This window comes from Metopolophium dirhodum, chromosome 7 (genome assembly GCF_019925205.1).
Source record: "Metopolophium dirhodum isolate CAU chromosome 7, ASM1992520v1, whole genome shotgun sequence".
Classification (NCBI taxonomy): Eukaryota; Metazoa; Arthropoda; class Insecta; order Hemiptera; family Aphididae; genus Metopolophium; species Metopolophium dirhodum.
In genome coordinates, this window is record NC_083566.1 from 36,222,051 (window position 1) to 36,248,760 (window position 26,710).

A 26,710-nucleotide genomic window follows, 5' to 3' on the forward strand; every position below is an offset into this window, starting at 1 on the left:
CTGAAAATTATAACCTGTTCATCTCATGAATTATGAAGAATTTATCAAGAAACATTTAGATGTTTGTTACGTTAACGAATAAACTCATATACACACACTAATGTTCATTGACTAGTGACTACTCACACACAGGGCTTGAAACCGATTGAAAATATTTCGGTTTCGATTTTGTATAGGTAACAGTTTTTAATTGTTTTCGATTTCGGTTTTGGTTTTAAATTATAATACCTTTTTCCAATTTCAGTTTTTAAACGGTTTATGCCGGTTTTAAAACCTGGACTATATACGTTCATTCTTAGCCTTAGGCTAACTAGTTTAGTTTATTAATTTATTTGAATCGCCGGGAAAGTTTCCAAAATGTTCAAGATACAAAGATTTTCAAAAAAAATACCGTTTTTTAAATTATATATTAGGTTTTGGTTTTAAATTATAACACAGGTATTCAATTTTTTCTGTTTTGGTTTTGAAGTTAATACCGGTATCCATATTTTTGGTTTTATGACGGTTTATATTGGTTTCTGAAATCAGTTTTAAGCCCAGTGAACTAAATAGGATTTAGTTCAGTGTTCAAGCCTTGTTTCAGTGCTCACATTGCCCAAATGTTCATATGATCATGTGAATTGCCTAAATATTACTCCTTAAAACATGATATGCTGGAAACACCATGGTTCTTCGTAAGTATTTACCTTTAGTACAAAATCGTCGGCGTTTTGGAGGTAGTTTTATCACCAATATATATTTATACTTTTTGAATTTTAACATTTTATGATATTAATATAATAATTAAATAATATATTATAATATCTATATTAAGCTCCGTTGGAATTATACGTATATAACCCCACCCACCCCTCTTCCTTGAAAACACCACAGGTGTCTGTAGCCTTTAGCTTCTAAGTCAGCAATCCCCACTCATCACTAGGATTTTGGAAAGTGCCAAATATTATTTTTGAAAATTACTTTGGGGCCGCATGCAGTGAAAAATTTAAATTTAGGCATAATAATATAGACCTAAAAATAAAAAAGGGTCTTTGATGGGCGTAATTATTCTCCCGTGACTCTGGTGTAAAGATTCCTAGTTACGCTTTGAATGATAATAATTTAATAATTATAAGTTATAAAAGTTAAAATAATATTATCTTATAATAAGTCACGAATTAAGATATATCAAGTATTTAAGTATATCTTAATTCGCGTTATAAGTATTGCGATTTGCGATCACCATTCAGTATTCACCGGTAGCTCGGTACCATAGATAAGTTTATAACAAGGTGGTTTTATAATGTTCTTAAGACGACCGTGGTGGTCACGATGTTCTTCTATTATCTGTGCTACAGTAAAACTCCAGCGGCTCTTGGTGGCGACACTGGCACCGGAGCGCTTGCAATGCACGACACGTGCATGGTTTACGCGCGTTGGCTATTGGTAACCCCGTAAACAACGTTGGGGTACAATAATATGAGTAGCAATAATAATAAAATTGTTTACGGAATAATAATAATCATCATTTATACGGAATCCCGGTTATCACGATTGAATTAAATGTAGCGGTGAGCGTTATTCGTATTTATTTTGTTATTATATTAATAAACTATTGTTGTTCGTTTACATTAAGTCATCGTCGTCCGATCATCCGAAGCGTTACACAGTAGCGTCCGCTCGGAAAATCGTACACCGTTGCCATTCCAACGAGCGCAAGAATTCAGGAAACCATCGCGCAATGCACCGACAATAGACGTATTCGTCTGCCCAGACTGAGGTAATAACACAGTTATAGACATAACATTATGCGCGCGTTTTATGATAGAAAATACCATTGTAGGGCCTGTTAACTGTATAAATATCGTGTTCGGTCGCATCCACATTTTCAAAATTGTCCCGTTTGCGGTTAACGCGCAACCGGCGTCTGACACTAACGCCGCCGCCGCCACTGGGCTCGACACTTACTACCGGCAAGACCTAGCGCCGAGTTCTCCGTCCGTAGTTCGTACTCCGTAGTACGATTTTAAACATAGATATTACATGTATATTGTATATTATGTACTATCTATGATTTTAAAGAACTGTTTTATAATGTGCTCCGTAGCGACTTGTTTGATAATATAAAATATAATATAACGTGTACCTATACAACAATAATTATAATAAAATATTAAAATATTATAATGATAAATGAATGTGTTTCGTGATTGTTATTACTGTGTAGTCCGACGCCGATGATAAAATATAAAATAATAAATTCAAGCGAAATTTCAAATTTCATTTTTTCCGTGGTAACTAATAACATTGTTATTGTTATGTCTTATGTGGTGGTGGAAGTGTAGGATACGTAATCAACAGGGAGAAATTGAGAAACGTGATAAGCGTATACGGTATACCAATACTACCAAATACCAACATCTGAGTTACCTCTGTAATATTGAAAATAGATAACATGTAACTACCGTCTGTACTCTGTAGTCTGTATGGACGCAGTATGTCTGTTTATGTTTGTTTCCTTCATTATTGTAGTTTTTATTATGTTACGACGATTTACGAATCCGTTGCGTTTTAAAAATCAGGATCGAAAGTGAGTAAACGGTCTGAAATTCTGAAAATAATTATATGACCAATAGATATATCATACTATTCAAGGCCGTTTTATAATATATTTTTAACATTGATGATTGATCTCCTTGATGTTGTCCTCATTGCGTTTGAATCGAATAAAATATAAATATAATTTTGAAATGATTTAAAATAAGTAAGTACCTATATTGTCTACTCTTATTTTACACATGATTCCTATTTTACTTTTTAATTCGGTAATAATTAACACCTCGACTTGCTTCAATAATTAATTTTAGTAATTTCTACTTAGCTTTATATTTATGTCAGTAGTGGATCTTGTTGGTATTTTTCCGTGAGGCTAAATGTATTTCCCACTCCACCATTATATAGTCATTATTCAGTGAATATAAATGTTACCTAGTAAAAAAATAGAAGTTGGTTTGTCTTTTCACATCTAGTAAGTGTCATCTCTGTCTTACAATTAGTATACATCATAGCAAATTTGCATTGTTAGCTATAATATTAATGATAAAACTACATTTTACCAAACATAAAGGTTAGTACATTATTTATGTTTGTACAAGGATTTTTTGCAATTTTGTTTAAGCCAGTGTTAAAGCCCTTGTTACCTATGACTTATGAACATTTCTAAGTTAATTTATTTTACATTCTTTTATATCTTTAAGTTTTCTAATAGGTCAATTTACTCTAATATTAAAGCTAACAACACAAAATTGGTTCTGCTAATTTACTTTGTTGTATGTTGATAGTGATGACACATGTGGGTGAAATTCAGAAAATCATGCTTATTAAATTGTATTTAACATGACAAAATCAAATAAGTGTTTCTAATATAATATCATAGCAGTTGATTAGATACAGGATCATTACTAATATATACAAATTAGGCGACATACTGCAATTGAAAATTTATAAAATGTAGATGATAGTTCAAACAAGGCAGAATTCGATTATTTTCAGCCGAGTAGATAATAATTTAGGTATTTCGTTTTTTGAACACTGCCTTCTACAAGTTGCAACATAATTGTAATACTGTGCACTTACTATTATAAAAAGTCCGACAGTATAATTATTAATAATAATTGTATACAAATTTTTACTATCGGTGGTGGGGGATTGAACCTATATAACTCCCCCCTATATATAACACTGATAGTTTATATTATATTTTATTGTAATTATAGTATAGGCAAATACAGGGAATATAATAGGTATAAGCAGTCATCATTGGTTGACATAATATATGTGTTAGTTTGACAAGTGAATGTTATTTTATGAATACAATTTATATTTGAATAAATTGTGTACCTGTTACTGTGTATGACTATTTATAATACCTATAATTGAACTAAAATATTTTTTTTTTCAGAAATTGATTTTTGATTGAAGAACTTCCCTACAAAATTAATCATGGCAGATACAAAAAGGTCTAATTTAACGGCATTGAATGGTCTGTCGTTAAATGCATCATTAAAATCCAATCCTACAAAAAAGCTAGTAGTGAAAAATCTCAGAAAGAAACCTATGTTACCTGACAATTATCAGGAACAAACATGGAAGAAGTTACGCGAAGCTGTTATTGCCATACAAACTTCAACTGCTATTCAATATACCATGGAAGAGCTGTATCAAGCTGTAGAAAATATGTGCAACAATAATTTAGCTGCAGCATTGTATAATAACCTTATTGAGCTTAGTGAAGCACATGTTAAAAAACTATTATTGAATTTTACTGAAGTAACAAATGATAAAATCATATTTTTAAAAAAAGTAAACCATCATTGGTCATCACACTGTGAACAAATGTTAATGATACGTAGTATATTTCTATTTCTAGACCGAACTTATGTACTTCAAAATCCTAATGTTAACTCCATTTGGGATATGGGCTTGAATTTATTCCGTCATCATATCATGTTAAACACTAATGTTCAAAATCGAGCAGTTGATGGTTTGCTTCTACTCATAGAAAAAGAAAGACAAGGTGATATGGTAGATAAAACATTGCTCAAATCATTGCTTAGAATGCTTTCTGATTTAAAAATTTATCAAGATGCTTTTGAAGGAAAGTTCCTACAAGCCACTGAACGTCTTTATGCAACTGAAGGTTTACGATTAATGCTTGAGCTTGAAGTTTCCGAATATTTGTATCATGTTGAGAAGCGTTTAAATGAAGAAAATGAACGTCTCATTCATTATTTAGATACATCTACGAAGTGGTCACTAATACACACTGTTGAAAAACAATTGATAAGCGAACATGTTAGCTCCATATTACAAAAAGGATTGGAACAATTGCTCAATGAGAATAGACTGGACGATCTAAAGTTAATGTACAGCCTATTGACACGTGTAAAAAAAGGACTTGCAGAGCTCTGTATAAATTTTAATGCTTACATAAAAAAATATGGGCGAACTATTGTTATAGACCCAGAAAAGGATAAAACTATGGTACAGGAATTATTAGATTTCAAAGACAAAATGGATGTTATTGTTAAAAAATGTTTCCAAGCAAATGAGAAATTTGGTAACAGTTTAAAAGAAGCATTTGAAAATTTTGTTAACCAACGAACAAATAAACCGGCTGAGCTTATTGCCAAATTTGTTGACTCTAAACTTAAAGTTGGAAATAAAGAATCTACAGAAGAAGAGCTAGAGAAACTTTTAGATAAAATTATGGTTCTGTTTCGGTTCATTCATGGCAAAGATGTTTTTGAAGCTTTTTACAAAAAGGATTTAGCTAAAAGATTGTTGCTTGGAAAATCTGCAAGCGTGGATGCTGAAAAAAGTATGCTGTCTAAATTAAAACAAGAATGTGGTGGAGGGTTTACATCCAAACTTGAGGGCATGTTTAAAGATATGGAGATTAGTAAAGATATAAATGTGGCTTACAAACAGTATTTGGCACATGTTAAAGATATTCAACTCTCTGTTATTGACATGACCGTCAACATATTGACTATGGGGCACTGGCCAACTTATGTCGTAACAGAAGTGGCTATGCCCAACGAAATTATTGAATATCAAGACTGTTTTAATAAGTTTTACCTAGCCAAACACAATGGAAGAAAATTACAGTGGCAGCCAACTCTAGGTCATTGTGTATTGCGTTCTCAGTTCAAGCAGGGTAATAAAGAGTTACAGGTTAGTTTGTTCCAAGCAATGGTGCTGTTGTTGTTTAACGATTATCAAACTCTCCCTTTTAAAGAAATAAAAACTGCGACCAACATGGAAGATACTGAATTGAGGAGAACACTGCAGTCGTTGGCATGTGGTAAAGCAAGAGTGTTGATAAAGGTGCCCAAAGGACGGGAAATAGGTGATATTGATCAGTTTTCCATCAACAATGATTTTTGTAATAAGTTATATAGAATTAAAATCAACCAAGTGCAGATGAAAGAAACAAATGAAGAGCAGAAGGCAACTGAAGAACGAGTCTATCAGGATAGACAGTACCAAATGGATGCAGCTATTGTTAGGATAATGAAAATGCGCAAGTCACTCATGCATAATCTTTTGATCAGTGAACTGTTCAATCAGCTCAAGTTTCCTGCCAAGCCAGCCGATTTAAAGAAACGCATAGAGTCTCTTATTGACCGAGACTATATGGAAAGAGACAAAGATAATCCTAATCAATATAATTATATTGCATAATTTGTTTTTCTGAAATTATGTTGCTTTCTTTATATATTTTTAATTATGTCAATGTATATTTTCAAATTTATATGTGTGTATATAATGTATTTATTTATAGAGAAAATATACTGACAAGACGATTGTTTACGGTCCTTAAATATTTTCCCAATATATCAGTGAAGGATCGCATGATAATAACAGTGTGGCTGTTAGATGATAGTACTTATCTTGTTTTTATATTAGTAGCTTAATACAGTAATGATTTTTCTTATGGAATACGTTTTCTTCTTTCTATTTTAATTAAGCATCTAATCCATGTGTCGACTTTGTTTAATTTGGATTTTTATTTTGACATGGTTCACTTATCTACTGTGTTTACCTCAGATATAATGAATACATTTTATTAATTTAAGAAGATCATACGTGTTTGTGAATATTATATTTTATATTGTTAAAATTAAAATTAAAAAAGTAGTGTAAATTACTTTTTGTATGAATATTGTAAAATTGTTGTAAAAATATGAAAAATTCATAGTTGATTGTATTTTTATTTTATATCTAATTAAAGTTAGAAACAATCTTCTTTATGGCATAATATCAAAAGAATAAGTACAATATCTGTAGTAAGTATTTATTTGATTTAATATTTTTCTATAATCGTTATAAATGTTGTGTTAATTGAATTAAATGTATAATATTATTATACATCGAGGTTGAGCAAGCCAAAGCACATGATTATTCTTAATACAATAATATGGTAGCAGAACTACAAGAAAATAAACCAAAAAAATACTTAAAATGTTAAGCACTCATACCTACTTAAAAGTTTAAGCTTAATATTAAATTTTAAGGAATATATTAACTGTATTTGTTTTTTTCAATGTAATATTATTTTTACAATTAACCATTGGAAATCATTAATTTTAATTTTAATAATTGCAAAGTGTAGGTGTTTATAGTCACTTCTGGATTTCTGTTTGTCAACCACAGTAGTAATATGATGAAACGTTAGAATGTCTTAATTTTAAAATTTTGGTATTGGTACCATAATATAATATAATATATTTAATACATATTGAATAATACTGAAGTAAATATTATTAGTCAAATTAAATAATAGGGTTAAATGAAATGAATAGACATTGTATGACGGTGTAAAACAAAGATTAACTATGACGATTGTGGGGGATGCCTAACAGTTAACCTATTAATTTATAAATTCATATTTTATTATTATGTAGGCACTTTGTAAGGTATTTTATAATCTACCTTGGAGCCCTATTATGCTAATATAACCTGGGTACATAATTAAATCAAGATACAGTAAAACCTTCCCTATTGGACACCCAAGTATCAAACCACAAACTGAATCCTCTGAGGCCCTGAATAGCGAAAAAAAACTTCAGTGAGAGTAGATATTCGGTATATAGCGGTTTCACAATGTCACTGTAGGAACCTATGTAAAAATGAATGTTTTTTTTGTCCTTTTTATGTACATACTGGATCTTTTTCAATAAAAGCTATGTATAACAATGCATTCCTTGAGACTTAGATTTTAGTTTTGGCTCAGAAAAATATTTTGTTTATTTAAATGGTTGCCATTGGTAACAGATTATAGTGTCATAAAAATTAGTAGAAATATGGTATTTCAAAATTAAAAGTATGAGAACGAATTGTGTTAGGTAGGTCAGGAACCGGTGGCATGGTGGTGAGAGTGCCCCCCCCCCCTCTTTGAATTATTTATGTCATACAATTTATACATGACACTATATTACGTGGTCTAATAGTAAAAAATGCATATCCTCGAGGAAAGAAGGATAGAAATGTAGGAGTTATAACCACCGGTATTACAGTGTCGACGTGCTGATAGTTGAATTCAGTGGCCATAGAGTTCAAAATAACTCTCCAAAAACATTTCTCGTGACAATAATCAGAATTTATAATAAATATTAAATAATGAGAAGAAGTGATATTGATATTTGTTTATATCATTCAAACACTTGTAGGTGCCTATCATTTTTACCTATACTATAGATACAGTGGTGGTCAGATGAGGGGGGGATAGATCCCCCCATGATTTTTTTTTCAATATTTATAACAATTTATAATTAAACATATTCTACAATGCATTGAATTTTGTTCAATTTTTTTTCTAAAAACAAATTATCAACTATTGTAAATTTTGACAAAATGTCAAAACATGTTTATATGTATTTATATGAAATGACTATATTATTATCTAGACTCATATCTTGGAACTATAGATATTATTATTAAGGGGATTCGATACCGTAATTTTCTGTTTTTGCTTAACACACACGTGATATAGGATTTTAGACTGGTTGTTTGGCAAACACACCAATTGATCTAATTAAGCGATAAGAATTCTAAAAATAGATTTGAATTTGACGTCAAGTCTACTTGAAATCGACTTTTCCACATTTTTGATTTTTTGATTTTAACTTCTCCAAAAATTAAACACGACAATTTTTAAATATTCTTTTTTATATGACATTTATAGGAATTTGGGGAATAATATCAAACATGTGGGAAAGTCGATTTCATGTAGACTTGACGAAAAATTCAAATCTATTTTCAGAATTCTTATCGTTTTAATAGATCAATTGGAATGTTTGGCAAAAATCACGTTTAAAATACTATGTCGCGCATAGGTTAGACAAAAACAGAAAATCACGGTATCGAATCCCCTTAAAGAGTTCAAACTAAAATGTCCAGAATCTTAAACAGAAAAAACTAGACAAATTAATTAGTTCATCAAAGAAGGATTATTCATAGAGAATGTTTAAAGTCTATACAAAAATTCAATTTGAGTTGGTATAATGAAAAATATGTTGGAAGGGGTCCGCTGGCAAATGCATTTTAGAAAGCAAAAAACAAATTTGAAAAAAATTTACAGTGATAACAAACACTAAAGCATCAAACTACAATCTCCAGATTCTTAAGCAGAAAATACTATTCATACTAATTTGTATTCATACACAAGACTGCGACTAACACAATCATATTTTTATAAAAGTATATGATATAGGTAACTTCTATTTTTGAATTGATCGTTTTTTTTTTCTGGCACTTTACTATGTCGTGCATAGGTTAGACAAAAACAGAAAATCACGGTATCGAATCCCCTTAATATTTAGTTGTTTACACAAAATATAATATGGGAATAAATTATCCCTCTAGATCAGTGGTTCTCGACCGGTGTGCCGCGAGAAATGTCTGATATTTGGGATTATGCTGTTGAAAATACCAATTTTTATAAAACTGTGGCAATTAAATGTCAATTAATTGTGCAGATAAGACCGCGATGCATATGTAAGCACATAGCGATGAGTGATGACTAATTTTCTCGCATTACGGCCGTCATTAGGGGGGGGGGGGGCGAGCAGGGCCCAGACCCTGGGCTTCACAATTTTTGCTTACATTTGGATGCATGGCGTTTAAAAAATTTGATAAAATTGATTTAAAATTTGGACCTTGAAAATCCTAAGAACGGCCCATGGTTGCTTCGCATGGTTGCCAAAGTTATTGTTGTTGTTGTCAAGTGCGCGAGTGTGTCGCGAAAACTTGTAATGTATAATAGTGTGCCGTGAACCAAAAAAGGTTGAGAACCACTGCTCTAGATGATCGAGAATTCTCAATAACAACCAGCTCTACACTTTCCGAGAACATTGGCCCATACGGGCGATAGTGCGATCGGTAGGTATATTTTACAATATTACGTACCTCCAGCCCCAGGTCATTAATTGGTTGAAAACTTGAAACATCGATTGCTTATTATTTGTCATAACTCATAACTAATAATATTTAGTTATCACCGTGATTCGTCTTCACTCTTTCGTACTCGTGTTTTCTACTGTGTGTCCGTGTAGTGTACTAAAGTGTATTACTATTATACAGTCGGTGTCTTTTGTAATATTGACTATTTTGTCTTTTTATATTTTCACAATTACTATGTCTAATAAAAAAAAAAAATACTAGCTATTTTGATGCAAGTTGCTCTACTTCTAAACGCTCGGTGGATGAAAAAATAAGTAAGATAATATAATATCGTTACAGAAAATCAAGTCGTGGACTTAGTGGTAATATTTTTACTATGGCTGTTCATCGTGTGCTTTAAAGATAACATCCAACAAAGTACAGGACGAATTTGCAAAAAAAAAACAAAAAAAAATAGATTTACTAATATAATAAAAATATTGTTAATACTATAAATTATAATATACTTATAAAGTCTGTATGGTAAATGGACATTTTCCTCCGAGTCCATAGGCGCAATTTGGGGGGTCTAGGGGGGCTTGGCCCCTCCTAGTTTTATTTAAGCCCCTCTAAGTTTTTAAATATATTCATTTTTAAATCCACCTAATAAAAAAATAATGTCTGTATTGATTTTATGAATTTAGTCCCCCCCCCAAATCAACTGTCCAAATTGCGCCTATGCCCCCGACTGTTGTAGTAGGATATTTAAACATTTCCCCCCGATATATTTTTGATGCGGACATTTCCCCCCCATTTTTTTTTAAAGTTTATTATTGACTAATAAATAATAATATTGAATTTAATAATACAATATTATTTATTATTTAATATGAAATTATTTTTTTTTTTAAATATGAAAATATATATTATAAACATTTTTTTTTCATAAATATAATAGATTATAAATCTATATGTTCGATCCACTAAATACTTAAAAAAAAATAAGCATACAATAAAATATAATTAATAAATAATAAAAATAGCTAAAAATTCAGGCATTAAAATGATACATTTTGTAAAAAATATTTGATTACTAATTCTTTTGTTATTTCTAAACACATATTTTTTAGCCTTTGGTCTTAATTTTTTGTTAAGATTATACTAGTTTGGATATTTAACAATTCAATAATTGCTTTTAAATTTGATTCAAGTAGTTCAGTTGATCAAAAATATACATCTATAATTATTAATTTATTATATTTATGAAAATATTTGAAAATATTAGACAATAGGCAAAATAATAATTTCATATATTTATATTATTATTAAATAAAAACTTTAAAAAAATGGGGGGGAAATATCCACATAAAAAATATATCGAGGGGGGGGGGGGGAAATGTCCGTGAGTCTGTATAACCTAAGTTATCTCAATAAGTCAATCTAAATAAAGTTTTTATTTACCATAATTTTATAAATTGATATTAGACATAACCATAAATTATATTTTTAATGACAAAATAATGCATGTGTCAAAAAATCAGCCATATCCCTCCCCATGACAAAATCCTTTGACCGCCACTGTATAGATGTACATATTTTCTTTAATAAAATACCTAAATAGATTGAGTACCTACCCAGCAAAATAAATTAGGTGCATATTATACTTACCAACCTCAGGTAGGTACTTTATTTTTAAAATACTACTGTCTATTTTTCTATTTTCTATTTTTATTTCTATTTCATATGATGGGTTTCAAAAGTTTTAACAATATTATATAGATACATTTACATAAATATTTTATATGATTAATGAAAAACAATATTTAGTGTAGGTACCTACTAACCTATTGTTATTAAATAATATGATATAAAAGTAGAAAAATCAATAATTATACTAAAGATTCATTAATTACTATACAGCTACCTGTCTAATGTTAAAATCATATGTAGGCAACCACTCCTTGTCCCCCAAGAAAAAATCCCACCCGGGGCAAGATGAAAATTGCCTATACATTATAATCTAATATTAGTTATAGTGATATTAATATATAATTAGGTACACGCAGTAAAAAATTCCCAGGGAGGCAATGGCCCCTTTGGCTCACTCTGCGGGTGCCCTTATAGGTACCGCCCACATAAACAACGGAGAAGCGTACAGATAGGTAAAAAAATTTTGTTTGGAAAACTAGACGGCAAACGACAATGAATGGCGAATGCGTGAATTGATAAATAGAATGCTGGTGAGAGCATTCTTCCTCGGGGCTTGGGTCAGTCAGAACTTTGGATTTTGGATAATCATCCCGCAGACGATGTCTGGACACTTCATTACCTTAATACTGAACAAGAAGGAGAAAAGACGCAAGCAGACTATAAGAATCAGGTTTCATTTTGTTTTTTAATTTTCACCTGAATTATTAAAAATGTACAAAATTAGAATCACATTTACTAAATACAGACGACAAATCCATAACGAAAAATCGGGTAAATGTGTAACGCTAGAGAGTCACTTAGAATTCAATACGAAAAACGATTCTAAGCGAATATGTATCACCCTGTATAATATTACTAGGTAGTGGGTAAGTATATTTTTTGATATTATATTGTGATTAAAGTAATTTATTTTACTATTAGGTATTAGTATAATAGTTAAACAGTAGATTAAATTTATTTTTGTCAAAAAAATTATATTTGAAAATGTCTTTATGTGTGTATAAAATATAATAATAATATACTCTAAAAATGTCATATAGCCATATGGGTAACCTGCAAGAATAATATTTTTGAATTGGGTACGAAAAAATAGGTAACTGAAATCTTTATTCTCCGTTTAAATATCTAGATAATTACGTCATAATTTAAACACAAAATGTCTATTAAAAAATACTGTGCTTTTATAATTTTTAGATTTTTAGGTACACTTTTGAATATCTATAAGAAACATTGATTTCAATTTTCTATGCTTAGCCATAAAAATTGAATATTTTATAAATTTTTATCTACTAAATAATTTACATTTTTTCGTAATAAATTAATAATAAGATAAATTTTATCAAAATTTGAACTTTTAATGTTTATGAAAAAAAATGTATCTTGTAGGTAGGTACCTATGTAGATACTCGTATCCTAAATATTTTCCAATTACTAGTATAACTAATTATGAGGAATGTTGTAATACATTTTTAAGTTTTTTGACCGAGCAAATAATTTTTTATCGATAATAATTAAAATAAAACGGGACATTTTCTTATGCCTAGGTACTATATATAGCAAAGTAATGTTTCGAAAATGTTATGGCTCATAGAAATTGCTAATAAAAACATTCAGTGAACATTTCATCTATCTACTGTTTTTTTTATAGAGTAGCGCTAAAAACAAAATCGATTTTCAAAAACTAGTTTTGCGTAAAAATCTCAGTTTTTTATTAATTTTTTGTTTGCTTTTCCTGACGTTTTTGAAAAGTATTGGCAATTTATTTCTTTTGACCTCCTCAAAGTAACAACTAGATTCACTTTCATTGGCCCAATTAGATCTTTTAAAATTAAATCTCTCCGTTTGCCCCTTCCCTCTCCGCCGCTGATGCCACTGCATTGTTATTAAAAACAAAAAAAAACAATTAATTTTAATACTAAAATAAAAAATATAAAATGCACCAAAATTATAACAACTATATAATATTATACCTAATGAAAAATGATACACCATACACCTATGACTCTATATTTCCCCACTGAACACGATGACATAAATCTTGACATTTATTATTTATGTAAGTACCTACAACTTACTTGAACCTGTGTATGTTCTTTTCCGCGTAGTCCGCCGAGCTGATGGCGGTCACCGATATAACGAAAAGTGAAGCGCAAATCGAATAGAAAATTAAGTTCGACAGCCAGTCTCGGAGAGGACTGATCAAATGGTTCTTCATGTCTATCACCAAAACTGACTGGACGATTGTCATGAACGCCAACAGATATTTTAACACCGTAACGATAGTTCCGAAACACACAAATGCCGCTTTGTTCATTTTTTGCCTTCGTACCGATACGTAGGTACCTATGCGTATCTTAATGCCGTTCAGTGTTAACCTAGTATGTATATTTTGAAAAATCGACGGTATAAGATCTAATATTAAGGGCACATATAACAGGAGACTGATATAATATATTGTTGTATTTTATAGATAGCCACCATAACGCAGTAACCAGGTAACCCGCGATTATAGTTACTCACCAGTTAAGTCAGTTGTCAAAGTAACGGCTGTCATCTCTATAATATGACTATATATTATCATCTGCATTCCTGCATGCACATACACAATGAGGTAAAACCGATGTTCACATTTATCAATTTTCATAGGTACCTATATATTTTGCCTAAAAAAAAAAATTAAAAAAAATTAAATTTTAACTTTACTATGGACCTATCAAATTAGGTTAATAACCCATATTATTAATTTACGAACATTATAAAGGAAATATTGATCAATTTTATATTATTATATAATAGTGATCAATGTAAGACATATAAGTACCTACATATATGTCATACCTACCATTGGTGGATCCAGGGGGAGGGCAAAGGGGGAATTTGCCCCCCAAATTAAACCTAGGATCCCTAACTCACGCATTTTTTCTCGATTTTTAAACTACTGTTAGTACCTGCCTACTAGTTTATTATAACTAATTAATTAAAATCATGAAGACTGAAGTATACTTACTATTTAATTAATTAGTTTATAACAAAGTTCTTAAATAGGTACCTCAATAAAACAATATTTGATATGCCATATTCTGTATAGTTTATATACATTTTATAATAGGTAACTCCTAATAACTTTTACAAAATAAAATTTTATTTAGTCTAACTTAAACACGATTAAAAAATATAGCCTATAATATTAAATTTCGTGTTTACAGTGCAAAAGAAAATCAATAATATTTTTATTATTTTAGTAGTATTGTATGGGATGTAGAAGAGAGTACCCTGTTAGGTATAGGCAGTGGTGTTAAGATGAATACCAGATAAGGTCAATAAAAAGTTTATAATGATTTTTTTCTCATTAGTAGGTATACGTCATAATACATTTTATTTTTTATATATTATTTTTTAATCAAAGAAAAAAAACAGGTAAAGGTTTTCCGTATTGGATCATAAACTTGAGAAATGGTACATCGAACTATAACTATTTGACGTATAGTATAGAAAAGTTCGAAAACAAATACAAATTATGTTCCGAATCCGACGAATAACAATACATCAGTTTTTATTAACAAACAACGAATAATTGAATTACAAAATTGTTTCTTTCAACGAACAGAACTTTCAAGTAAAGGCAACCTTCCAAATTGGAATAATAATGCATTTAATTATTTTAAAGTACACCCAATATAATATTTGAAACGAACTTACCAAAACACGGAAATCTGAAGATATTATTTAGGTTTTTGATAAGAAAATTGAACAGACATTTTGTATCAATTACATTTTTTTTTCATAATATTTCTAAAAAGTAAAAATGAACATAATATTATGTCTTGATGAGGTTTATAAAAATATTAGGAATTAAAACTATTGGTACAATTACGGACGCAGTCGGGGCACAGCTATTAAAAAGCTAAAATATTGAATACCGGACACACTATATACCTATAAATAAAATGAACGCACTTCTTAAGAATTGCCTATATCAAACTCCTTAAAAGCGGTCGATATCGAATCCCCTCAAAATCTATTGCTTAATAATATTTATATAATGTTTACCTATACTAATATTTATTTGATATTTTAATCCATCATAATATATTATATAATATGTAAATTATTTTGTAGATAACAATTTATAAAATGTTCAATTTTTATGAAAAAAAAAAGATTGAAAAATCTAAAACAATATTTGTCACAGGGATTTAATAGAGCAACCTAAATATCTAAAAATTATATACCTACACAGTATTTTTTAATAGACATTTAAACGGAGAATAACGATTTCAGTTAATTTTTTGTTATTTAAAAATATTATTATAATATAAGCTGACAGAACTTCTTCACTCCAAATGGATTTTCGTATAAAATGGTTTTATATTATCGAATTCAAATTTAACACATCCATTACAGTGCTCCACAACACACCCGATGTACTGCAGAGAGGTTACCCACTTTTTTTAAATGTTATTTTATTAAAATAATTTGTATACCTTATTATTTAAAATATGTACCATTGTGTTAATTTATAAAACATTTTCTTTGTGATTTTTATCTCATTATATTATATTATCATTATGGTGAAATACTGAAATAAATTACAAGTTTATATATACAATTAATGACTATCCATTAAATATTCGCAGTATTATCGAATATTAATTAAGTTGCTTATTTTTTTTTAATTTTCAAGATTATAATAAAATTAGAAAACCATGAAAATCCTCTAATAAAAAGCTTACATATCCCGTCACTTCCTGGAAATTCCCGTCGCAGGCTGAAAAGAAAATGGTGTAGGGATCATCTAACTTAATCCTAATAAGTTAAAATCACATAATAAACAAGCTAAGTGCTACTGATGGGTGGCTTCTTCTTCACGTAACACCATAATGTTTGTTTCCCTAATCTCACATATACTTATTGTGCTTAATTGTTATAGATTGAATATTTCTTGTAAAAATAAAAAAAAAAATAAAAAAATATTCAAGATACCATTACAATAAATTGCTAACCACTACAATAATACTCGACACGATTTTATCGATAAATAGATTTTGTTATTAGATTAATTCACTCATGTTAGTGCTTAGTGTTGTTAATGCTCAAGTACAATCAAACATGGTCTTGGTAATAGGTAAGAGTGCGATAATGACGCATTGCTATGTTTGATACCTATCAAATTTTATCTTAAAATACCTTTTACATATTTTCTTGTAACTATTTAATTTAATAAATATATATAATTACAAGTATAATGCATATGTAAGTGTAAATGTATAATGTATATTGCATGTACTTATATTATTATAAATATTATAAACCTACCTATATTAGCTGTTATTTTATCTCCAATTTTTAATCAACCATGACGAAAATAGCATACTCGTGACCAGTTATATTAATATTGATCATAAATATTTAACAAAAGCTTAAAAGATAATCTCATGATTTATAATAATATTATATATTTATACATATAATATATATGGTATTCTTGATATTGGGAATTTGGAAACTATTGTTGTTGATTCATCTGTTCTGCAGATTTTAGTTTCTGATCAAAGACAATTTGATGATGGGTTAGTAAAATATTACTATTCTAGGTATTAGTATGTAAGTAATAACATTGATTACGAATGTGTATTCATAATCAATAGTAATAGTATGGGTGGATATACATTGTCGGGCTATTTTTATACAGAGATCAAATTTTATTTGCACAACGTGTCACACGAGTAATAAAAATAATAATAAAATGCATGTGTGTCAACTCTCATACATTTTATGAATTTATGAACAATTATTCCACCCCGACCAAAAAGTGTAACTGTGTAAGTAACTAATAGCTAATATGGCCATGGGTAAGAAGAAATAAGTATAATATAAAATCCATTTACCATGAATAGTATATAGTATTTTGTATAGAAATGTAGAACATTAGAACATTACTAATTACTTATTAGTCACACATCCATGAACTAATGATAAATTAGATTACAATTTATAACTGTTAAATTTTTCAAAAAACCTAACCTAACCTAACGATTTAACTTAGTGTAGGATAACAGTAAACTACCAAAAAGTACGAAGTAATAAAGTCCGTTTAAAAAGTCTGAGACGTAAAAAGTCCAAGGTGTAAAAAGTCAACGGTAAAAATGTCCAAAACATAAAAAGTCGGTGGTGAAAAAGTCCGGTATATATAATTACTAATTAGGTAGAAGGAAAAATACAATGTGATGCACAATCAAACTTCCAATTAGTATTAATATTAGTAATTGATATAAATTGTAACTAAATTATTTACCTGAAAAAATGAATAAATAATCTTGTAGGTACCAATAACAACTTTTTTTGGACATTGAACACTGCTTTACTTTAAGCTGCATGTAATATTCAAATACGATTGCTTTTGTCTTAATTATCTGGTTTTTCGAGTTTTACTCGTATAGCCTAAACATAATCCGATATAGTTAAGGCACCCGGTGCCGATTCCATTTTGTCCTCAAAAATACACTCTGCGGGAATAACGACGATACCGCCTTGTAGAATTAACCAAATTACATAATTTTTTTTTTTAATTGCTAGTGGGAAATATTCTATCGCCCGCGTCGATCTCTGATTTCAATATTTTATTCTCAAACTTTATAATATATCTAAAAAAAATACAAGATAATAAGTATTTTTTTACAAATTTTCGAATACAATTATTTGAAATAATATGGTAGACTTGATTTTTACTGGACTTTTTTACCGCTATTCCTGTATAACATAATATACTTACATAACTTAATTATTTATTTACGTACAAACACACAATATAATAAATTCTGAACCTTTTTCATTTTAATATCTATGGCTTGAAAAAGTAACAGAAGATTCGGATATAAAATATTTTTTAGGTGGAGAGGGTGGAAAGGAAGATATATGTTTAAAAAATGTACAAACATAATAGAATATATTTTAAGAAAATTTTGTCATTATCTCCTTTTTTAATTAGCAACTGAAATTCCCCGCCCATTACATCATATTTTTTATGTGATTTATGTTCCTATCTATAATTTGATATTTTTTTTTAATACCAGGTGTGTATTTTGTCAGTTTTAATGAAACACAAACTTCATCCATCAGTGTATTCTTTTGTTTTGAATAAATATAGCATTCATCGTGAAAAATAAACTTTCACAAATTACAACTATAGATGTTGACTCGCCTGGAAGTAAATTCCCGACATTCAGCATTTCATAATTAGTAACTGAGTATTATTTAGAAATAATAAAAGACATATTTTAGATTCTGAGCGAAGTGAATGGATATTATGTATACAATGATGAGTTTTTTTTTGTCATCATTATTTGGGGTAGTAAAAATGCTCCGATTTTCGATATCAGCATCTTCTCTGATACAAAAGTGAATGTTGTTGGTGCAAAATTGAAAAATACCTAGTAGTTATTGAAAGCACCGGGGGAGGGGGGGGAATGAAGTAACATTTTCCATTTTTACACAAAACCAATTTTTGACGGAAACGATATTATTTTTTTGATGTAGGTACCTAACTTAAAAACTAATAACCACATGGACACTTGAAATTTTCAACAAATATTTATATTAGTATTTTCTATATAAGGTAATATTTTCGAAATATTTTAACTTTTTGAACTTTTGAGAAATTTTTCGAATTTTTCGAATTTTGTAAATTTTTTTAAAATTTTTGTCGATAAAAATTTTTTTGTTTTGTAAAAAAGCTTGAAAATGTAACACAATGTTCCTTATAATGTCGACATGGAGGTGATCGACCTCGAGTCTACCTCCACGCTGGAGGCAGTGACCGCTGCCGTAAAAAGCCCTATTCTGATGGCCGCTAGCAAGGGCGACCAAGCAGTGGCGGCTGCCGCCGGATTGATTTCGGTCACCTCTATGTAGAAGTTTAAGAACGGACAAAAGGTGATAAAGGTTAGCGTGCCCAGAGCCGCCAAACCCACCGAGGTGAGCCACGTCAGGGTTGGCTGGACCAGTTGCAGGTTCAGAATCCGCCGCCCAGACGCCACAAGATGCTTCAAATATCACGGTTTCGGGCACGCCCAGGGCAGCTGCTCAGATCCCGACTTGAAGGACGCATGTCGGAAATGTGGGGACAAATCCCATAAGGAAAAGGAATGCCCACAGGCCTCAAAGCGTGTAGCCTGCGATCGAGCTGAACTCAAGTCAGGCCCACGCTGACCTGGATCCGCTGCCTGCTAGGCCAGGTGTGTCACCGAGTCATGGCGCAGAACGGGAAGTCTAGGAGAGCTGGCCCAGGCCGGTTCGAGAAGAGGACCCTCTGAACGAGATGTCTAGGACGACGGCGCAGGCCGGTTCGGGAAGACATCGAACACAGTTTGCAAAACTAAATTGCTAAAATGTGAGGGGATCGCCCGGGGCATGTCTCGGCATCATGGGGTTGGGGTATGCGGATACATACTAGCCAACGCTAAGGAAGGTATATATACCACTTCCCCATGTGAGCCGAAACACATGTGTAAAAATTTATATCAAATAAACGATGTTACATGGGGGCTAAGCAATGCCACAGCATTACGGCCTCCGTGTAGTTGTTTTTCCTGGAAAAAAAGGGTCCCCCCTCCCTAAAAAAGCACACTCCGTCATCACTTAGAATCGTTTTGTAGAATTGTAGATTTGTAGGTATATGCAATGATTCAAATTCAATACAATTAATTCATTACAGCGAGTCAGTGACCTACAATCCTGCAATGACGAGGTTCACTCGAAACTTACTATTCAGAAAAGCGACTTACCCGGTTTTTTCTTAGGACTTGTAGTTTTGATGTACAAGTTTATTATAGGCTTTAAATTTCAATACAAGGTCATTATTTTAAAAACATTTATACTCGTACATGCTATATATATATATTTTTATGAGTATTTAACAGTTATAACATCTGACAATAATTATTATGAACTCTATAATATAATATGACACGACCTCCGCCCAGATCTCAGAACCGTTTTCCGTGTGCAATGAATTATCATTCCTTTCAAATATATAATAACAACACAACCACTGCAGACTTGTGCCAAGGTGAATGTAGCGCAACGATTGCCCATTGCACTCAGTTTCTGAATTTCTCAGTACATCCTATCAGTAGATACACATTTTTTGGGAAACCTGTTCATTTATCTAAACGAGCATCCATTTTAAAATGTATATTACGTAGAAAGTATCACTTTGGTAAATGGAAGGTATAATAGGATAATATCAAGGTTTTGACTTTGGTGATGTTGCAATAAATTGAGTTCTAAACTAATTTTGCACAAGAATAAGTGCGAAGAGACATCATAATTGTTAACGTTGTTGATAATACAAATTAATTTTATACATTTTATATAATTAAACAGAATCAACAAATTTAGATAAGAAAATAGCCATTTTTATTGACAACATAAAGGATTTCAGTCCTTATAGGATATAGTGCTTATCAGTTCGCCGTTACATGCGATTGGTTTAGAACAACAAGATTTTTTTTTGTTTTCTAACAAGACTCATAGGGCGATAAACTCCTCTATCAATATTAATACATCTCTAGCCATCTTGTATATAATACTTATACGCATTTTAAAAACATATTAAAACGCTAAACGCATTTTTATGATTCATTGTTATTTATTGTGCAGCATCAGATGGTCCATATCCACGAGCTGCAGGTAACCACGATATTTTCCGTCGTCGGTCAGTCAAACTTAGGACAACTTGGTAGTCACCGGCCTTTTTTTTTGGGTCTGTCGTGCAGTATGATCAATCTGTTTTCACGTTGTCGTCATCAGCGAGTGCGTATTAATAAGTAGGCATTTGTGCGTTTTAAGTTATTTGCTGCAGTACGACCAAGTTCCAGCGGAGCAAGTCCTGTATACAGTAGGTACCGTACGTATTTTTGCGAGCCTCATTAACCAATCGTCGGTCTAACGAAACGCGTCGCCTGTTTTTCAAGGATTACAAGCTTAGGGCGCGGTGAGTCAAGACGACACGCAGGCACATAATAATATTATGTCATCTACAATCTACATTATTCACACATATTTATCGTAAACTGTAGCCTGTAGGGATGTTTATTTTACGGTTATTCATGCCTATAACTAAACGTTACAAACAATCTTTTTTCCTTCTATTCAAAAACAATTTAGCAATATGTACACTAGACCAAATTTAAGTATTTAGGTACATTTACATTTCAGATGACTTTCCATTAATAATGGACCATCAATACGTGTACCGCGTAATGACCGATCATAATGATTAAAACATCAACCATATGATCACAAAGGGCCAAATAATATTTATGTATATAACAGGTACTTAATTATAAACGAAAATATGTTTAATTTAAAAAAATAAATAAAAGTCATCCCTACAAAAGTGCTGTCCGGGCTGATCGCGGGTGATCCCTCCCCACCCATTACACTCTCTCCACACTGAAATAGGGGTACATATAATGTAATATAGGTACGAGTAATATTATAATGTACAACTTTAATATTGAAATTCTATATAAGTACCCTCAGTATTCAGTATTCAGTATTATGAATGAGTTTGCATTTGGACGGCTCAATACTAAAATTAATAGTGCGTTGTATTGGATATCTGGACGTTCGGAGCAGTAGACTGTAAATAATTGTTCGGAACAATGCGTGTACACGCGAAATCGTTGTAGCTCTATCGGCAAACGTATCGAAATTGTATACGAGCGTTGAATGGCATATGATATTGCATTAGTATACGGTATAGGTAAGTACCCTACATAATATACGCGTAATATATACCTATAATATTTATAGCATTTTGAGTATTGAATAAAAAAAAAGCGACAAACAGAACCGTTATGTTCTACTCCGGATTTCGTTTCGTTGTAGGTACATATTATTATAGGTACACTTATTAAAATTCGGCGGACCACATAATATCACATCGTCGACCACACAGCGCACGCGTTCCACTGTATACTAAGTTTATTATACGTATTGCGTCAAAAAGTACCCATACATAGGTACACGTACCTACACCTCTACGACCTACGATATAGTTGTATACGATCTGCACAGTCGACATAAAGGTGATATTATTTTCGAACCCACGTGTGTGGTCACATTTGTATTTGAGAGCGCACTGTTTGCGCTCAGACATAATATTAATATAGCTCTCCGATTGCACATACTTATGGGTACTCACATACCTCCGTAGTAGGCACACCTATATTATATACTGTAAACGCTGTGAATACGTGTGTTGATGTGTAGATATGAATTAGGTATACACAATTTTAGCAATAACACGGAACGTTTTAACAATACCTATTATTAACATATTAAAAACTATATTTTATCATTTGCGATTCATTAAACATAAAAATAACGTATAAAATGTCTCTTTTGAAAGTTGAAAGAGAAAGTTTCGTCGTTCGGTACTTAAAATTTTCCGAGTAAAGCATACACCACGGGTACTACGTTAAATTATGTTATGCTTGATATGTATTCGGTGCTTAAAAGTTGGGTAGTATGCATATAATATATTATATAATAGGTATACATAGTATTACATTTAGATTCTACTGATATAATTATGTTATATTCCTACGATATCTTAACATAGTACCGTGAATTAGTAAGATTGGTATCGAGTTTTGTTTTATTGATTATAAACCATAACCAAGTTACTATAACTTAAAATAATTATTGGGAACAGTTTTAATTATTGATGATGGTTCCCCCGTAAAAAAAGTATAAATGAGTCAAAGCTGAAAGGTAAATGTAATAAAGGACGTTAAAGGTTAGGTCCTATTTATTATATTATTATATTATAGGTAGTCGATTTATTCACGAGTAAATACAAAATTGAAAATACAATGGGAAAACAAAATTTTTTTCACGGTTCTCAGAACGAGAAAATGCAGCCTTATATTATTCCGATAGCATATAATGATTATTTTTTTGATCAGGAATAACGGAAATTATTTTGCTTGTATATTCTTTTTGAAATGATAAATATCTGTTATTCATCAAAAAAACGTACAAATTACATTTGTTAGGGTTTGACATATTTTTATTAGCGTACCTACTATCTTTTGACTTACAAAATATGCAACATTTTTCAAATTGTTTTTGATTATTTTATATTTAATATTTTAGTAGGTCAAGATAGAATAGCTATTGGTATACTCTCTAGAATCACTTTGCTTTATATTATTTATATTATACAGAAAGATTCACCGTGTTTGTTTTTGTCCGTATTCTGTAGCCTGTGCACCTCCTTTGTATCTTTTATTCCTTTAATAATATATTTATTTAAGTAATTATGATTTTTAAATATACTTGAAGACCATATTTTTAAATACTAAGATTTTTATACCATTTAAGAGGATGTCAGCGCACTATTTATTTTCTCTCTTTGAACCACGCACAACATATATACAAAACGCATTTGCGCAGAATCGTTTTTTCTATGTTTTAAAGTAATCTTAGAGTAAAATCACCCATTACAGAAAAGATAGAGAACAATATTTTTGAGGGAATATCATATCGATTTTATGTTTTATTGTTATTTGACTTTGTAATTGAGTTTCAAAATAAACAAACAAATGTTGTAAATGTAAATGATGTTTAAATTGTTTTGAAACAATATTTAGAGAAATCGATATGACATTCCCTCAAAAATATTATTCTCTATCTTTTTTGCGATGGGTAATTTTACTCTAAGATTACTTAAAAACATAGAAAAAACGATTCTGCGCAAATGCGTTTTGTCTATATGTTGCGCGTGGGCCAGAGAGAGAAAACCAATAGTGCGCTGACATCCTTTTAAGGAATGTACTGTGGCGAAACTATCTTCTTTTTTGCAACGTTTCTTAATTATTAATTAATTTTTATAATAAAAGATTTGTATTATTATTTATTTATAATAACTATAATTACTGTATAAATTACTGTCCATGTGTAAGGGGGTCGGGGGATATTCATATATCGTGCCAACATAATAATGTATTATAATTTTCCATTTGATGTTTCTATTTATATATTTTATTATAAATAGTTGAAAGTTTTAATTAAAATTGGATGATTATAAAATGTAAATTCAAAAACTAAATTTGTAATGATGTGACTGCGGTCTGCGGCTCATACTTTTATATAAATTATAATGAAATCAAACATTTTTTGTTAAGGGGTCAAACATAATAATTGGAAAAAGTTGATAGACACCTAATATTATAATCTTGAATCAATTCTTTATAGCTTTTAGTTGTAATATTATGATCGGAATAAAATTAACCCACCAAGTGGTTTTGTATTTATTTCAAATTATATAGGTATTATAAATATATAATCGTATATAATATACAATCTCAATAGGTATAATAAAACATTTTCTCTCGAATGATATATGTGTAAATGCATATATTATACTATCTAGGATTATGCGATGATGCGACTAGATGAATTCCGAAGACTGTATTCAACACTTAGAACATTCCCACTCGTATCGTCTTAAATGTTTGATATGTTCAAATCTGACACCTTTATCCCGACTTGAGCCAATAATTATCGATTTCCTGCTAGTTACATAATATAATTATTGTAATATTCCCGAGGCCTTCTATTGTGTTTATTTAACCATTTCACGGTACCTGTGTGGCTGTGTCAGTAAAGACGGAATGGCATTATTTTATTTTTTATCTACCTACACTAACAATAGCTATTAGTTGTTTATTGTGACGAAATGTGTGAGCCTCTGATTTAAAAAAAATATTTTTACAATCATTTAAAATCAATTTTATTACAATATAATACCCTTACAGAATACATTCAATTTGTTTCTAAGAAAATGGTCATCATTTGTATGATTTTTATTTGCATTGAAATTTGAAGTATAACGAGTATTACATTACCTAATAAGATGATACTCGAATAATTCAATGTACACTGTACAGGTTTCATCCGACATTTCACTGAGCGATAAAAAAATGCGTACAATTTGGAGGACGACGTCTTTAAAAACATAAATACATGATGTTGTTTTTTATCATTAATATTTTTTTTTTATCTTGCAACATGACGTACCTACCTATTTTTTCCATAATCTCAAAATCAAAACTCTAAAACAAACCACGTTAAATTAAAACATAACGAACGTATAGGTATACTTTATCTAACGAACATCCATACCTCTGGCACTTATTCAATTTGCCATCGAATAATTTGTTTTTACATTTCATTGAAACTTTCACAAGTTAATGGAACATAATATTTTAATATATAATTTATGTAGAGCTCATAGTTACCGTAGTTTTCTGTATTTGTTTTAAATTGACTTTGTACCTGTTATTTAGACATTTCGTCTATAATATGTTCCATACGACTATACTCTATAAAACGTGTGTACGCCACCTTCAGAGAATTCTTATTTTTGACCTTCGTCACCGAACTGGACTCGATTTGCTCGTCACTCTTTGACTATTCATATAATTCTCTTCCGGCAGTTAATTTCCGGTTGATTTCCGATGACATCATATATTCATATATGACAAACCGTCAAACGAGCGGTTCGGTGACGAGTCGGCTGATTGGCCTATTCGAAGCTTTGTGTTTCTCGAATTTATGCTTTTTGTGTTATTATATCTTTTTTGATTAAAACCTTCAGAAAATATGAAAATGTTAGTGTACGAGATTATATAGCTTTAAAATACTGGATGTTTCCTTTTGTATATGTACAGACTTGTCCATGCTTTTATTCAAAAATATTAATTAGAAAAAGTTATTGTTGAAAAAAAGAAACTACTTAAAAAAAACTTTTAACTTATATTTATATACCTAAAACATAAAAATCATTCATTATAATCAGTAACAATTTAAAAACAACACAGCTTGAGATTTAGGAAAATAGAAGAAAGTTCTGTTTGGAAATTAATTAAAAATATTTTAGGTACACTTATATTAAAATATCGTTGTCAACTTTTCAGTTTTCACCGATCAGTGCACTGAAATATTAGACTTGGGCCTGGTGTGGCGCGGTGGTTGGCCGGAGTCACTAACGTGTGCTGCGACT

The 26,710-nt window shown here is 30.5% G+C and overlaps 1 protein-coding gene across 4 annotated transcripts; it reads left to right on the forward strand.

Annotated features, from left to right (window-relative positions):
* The first annotated feature begins 1,362 nt into the window (after positions 1-1,362).
* Positions 1,363-6,741, forward strand: LOC132949793 (cullin-4B). Of its 4 annotated transcripts, XM_061020878.1 has the most exons (3): positions 1,363-1,550; positions 1,616-1,759; positions 3,941-6,741. In XM_061020878.1, the coding sequence occupies exon 3, from the start codon at positions 3,982-3,984 to the stop codon at positions 6,223-6,225; it is 2,244 nt and encodes a 747-aa protein (XP_060876861.1). In that variant the 5' UTR covers positions 1,363-1,550; positions 1,616-1,759; positions 3,941-3,981; the 3' UTR covers positions 6,226-6,741. The 4 variants fall into 4 exon arrangements, with proteins under 4 accessions (XP_060876861.1, XP_060876858.1, XP_060876860.1 ...); XM_061020875.1 differs by having other exon boundaries at positions 1,363-1,759; XM_061020877.1 differs by lacking the exons at positions 1,363-1,550; positions 1,616-1,759 and adding an exon at positions 2,426-2,569.
* Positions 6,742-26,710: the final 19,969 nt, after the last annotated feature.

Bases quoted from the DNA above. Each gene is read 5' to 3' on its own strand.
- LOC132949793 (XM_061020875.1), top strand. From the start codon at position 3,982: ATGGCAGATACAAAAAGGTCTAATTTAACGGCATTGAATGGTCTGTCG.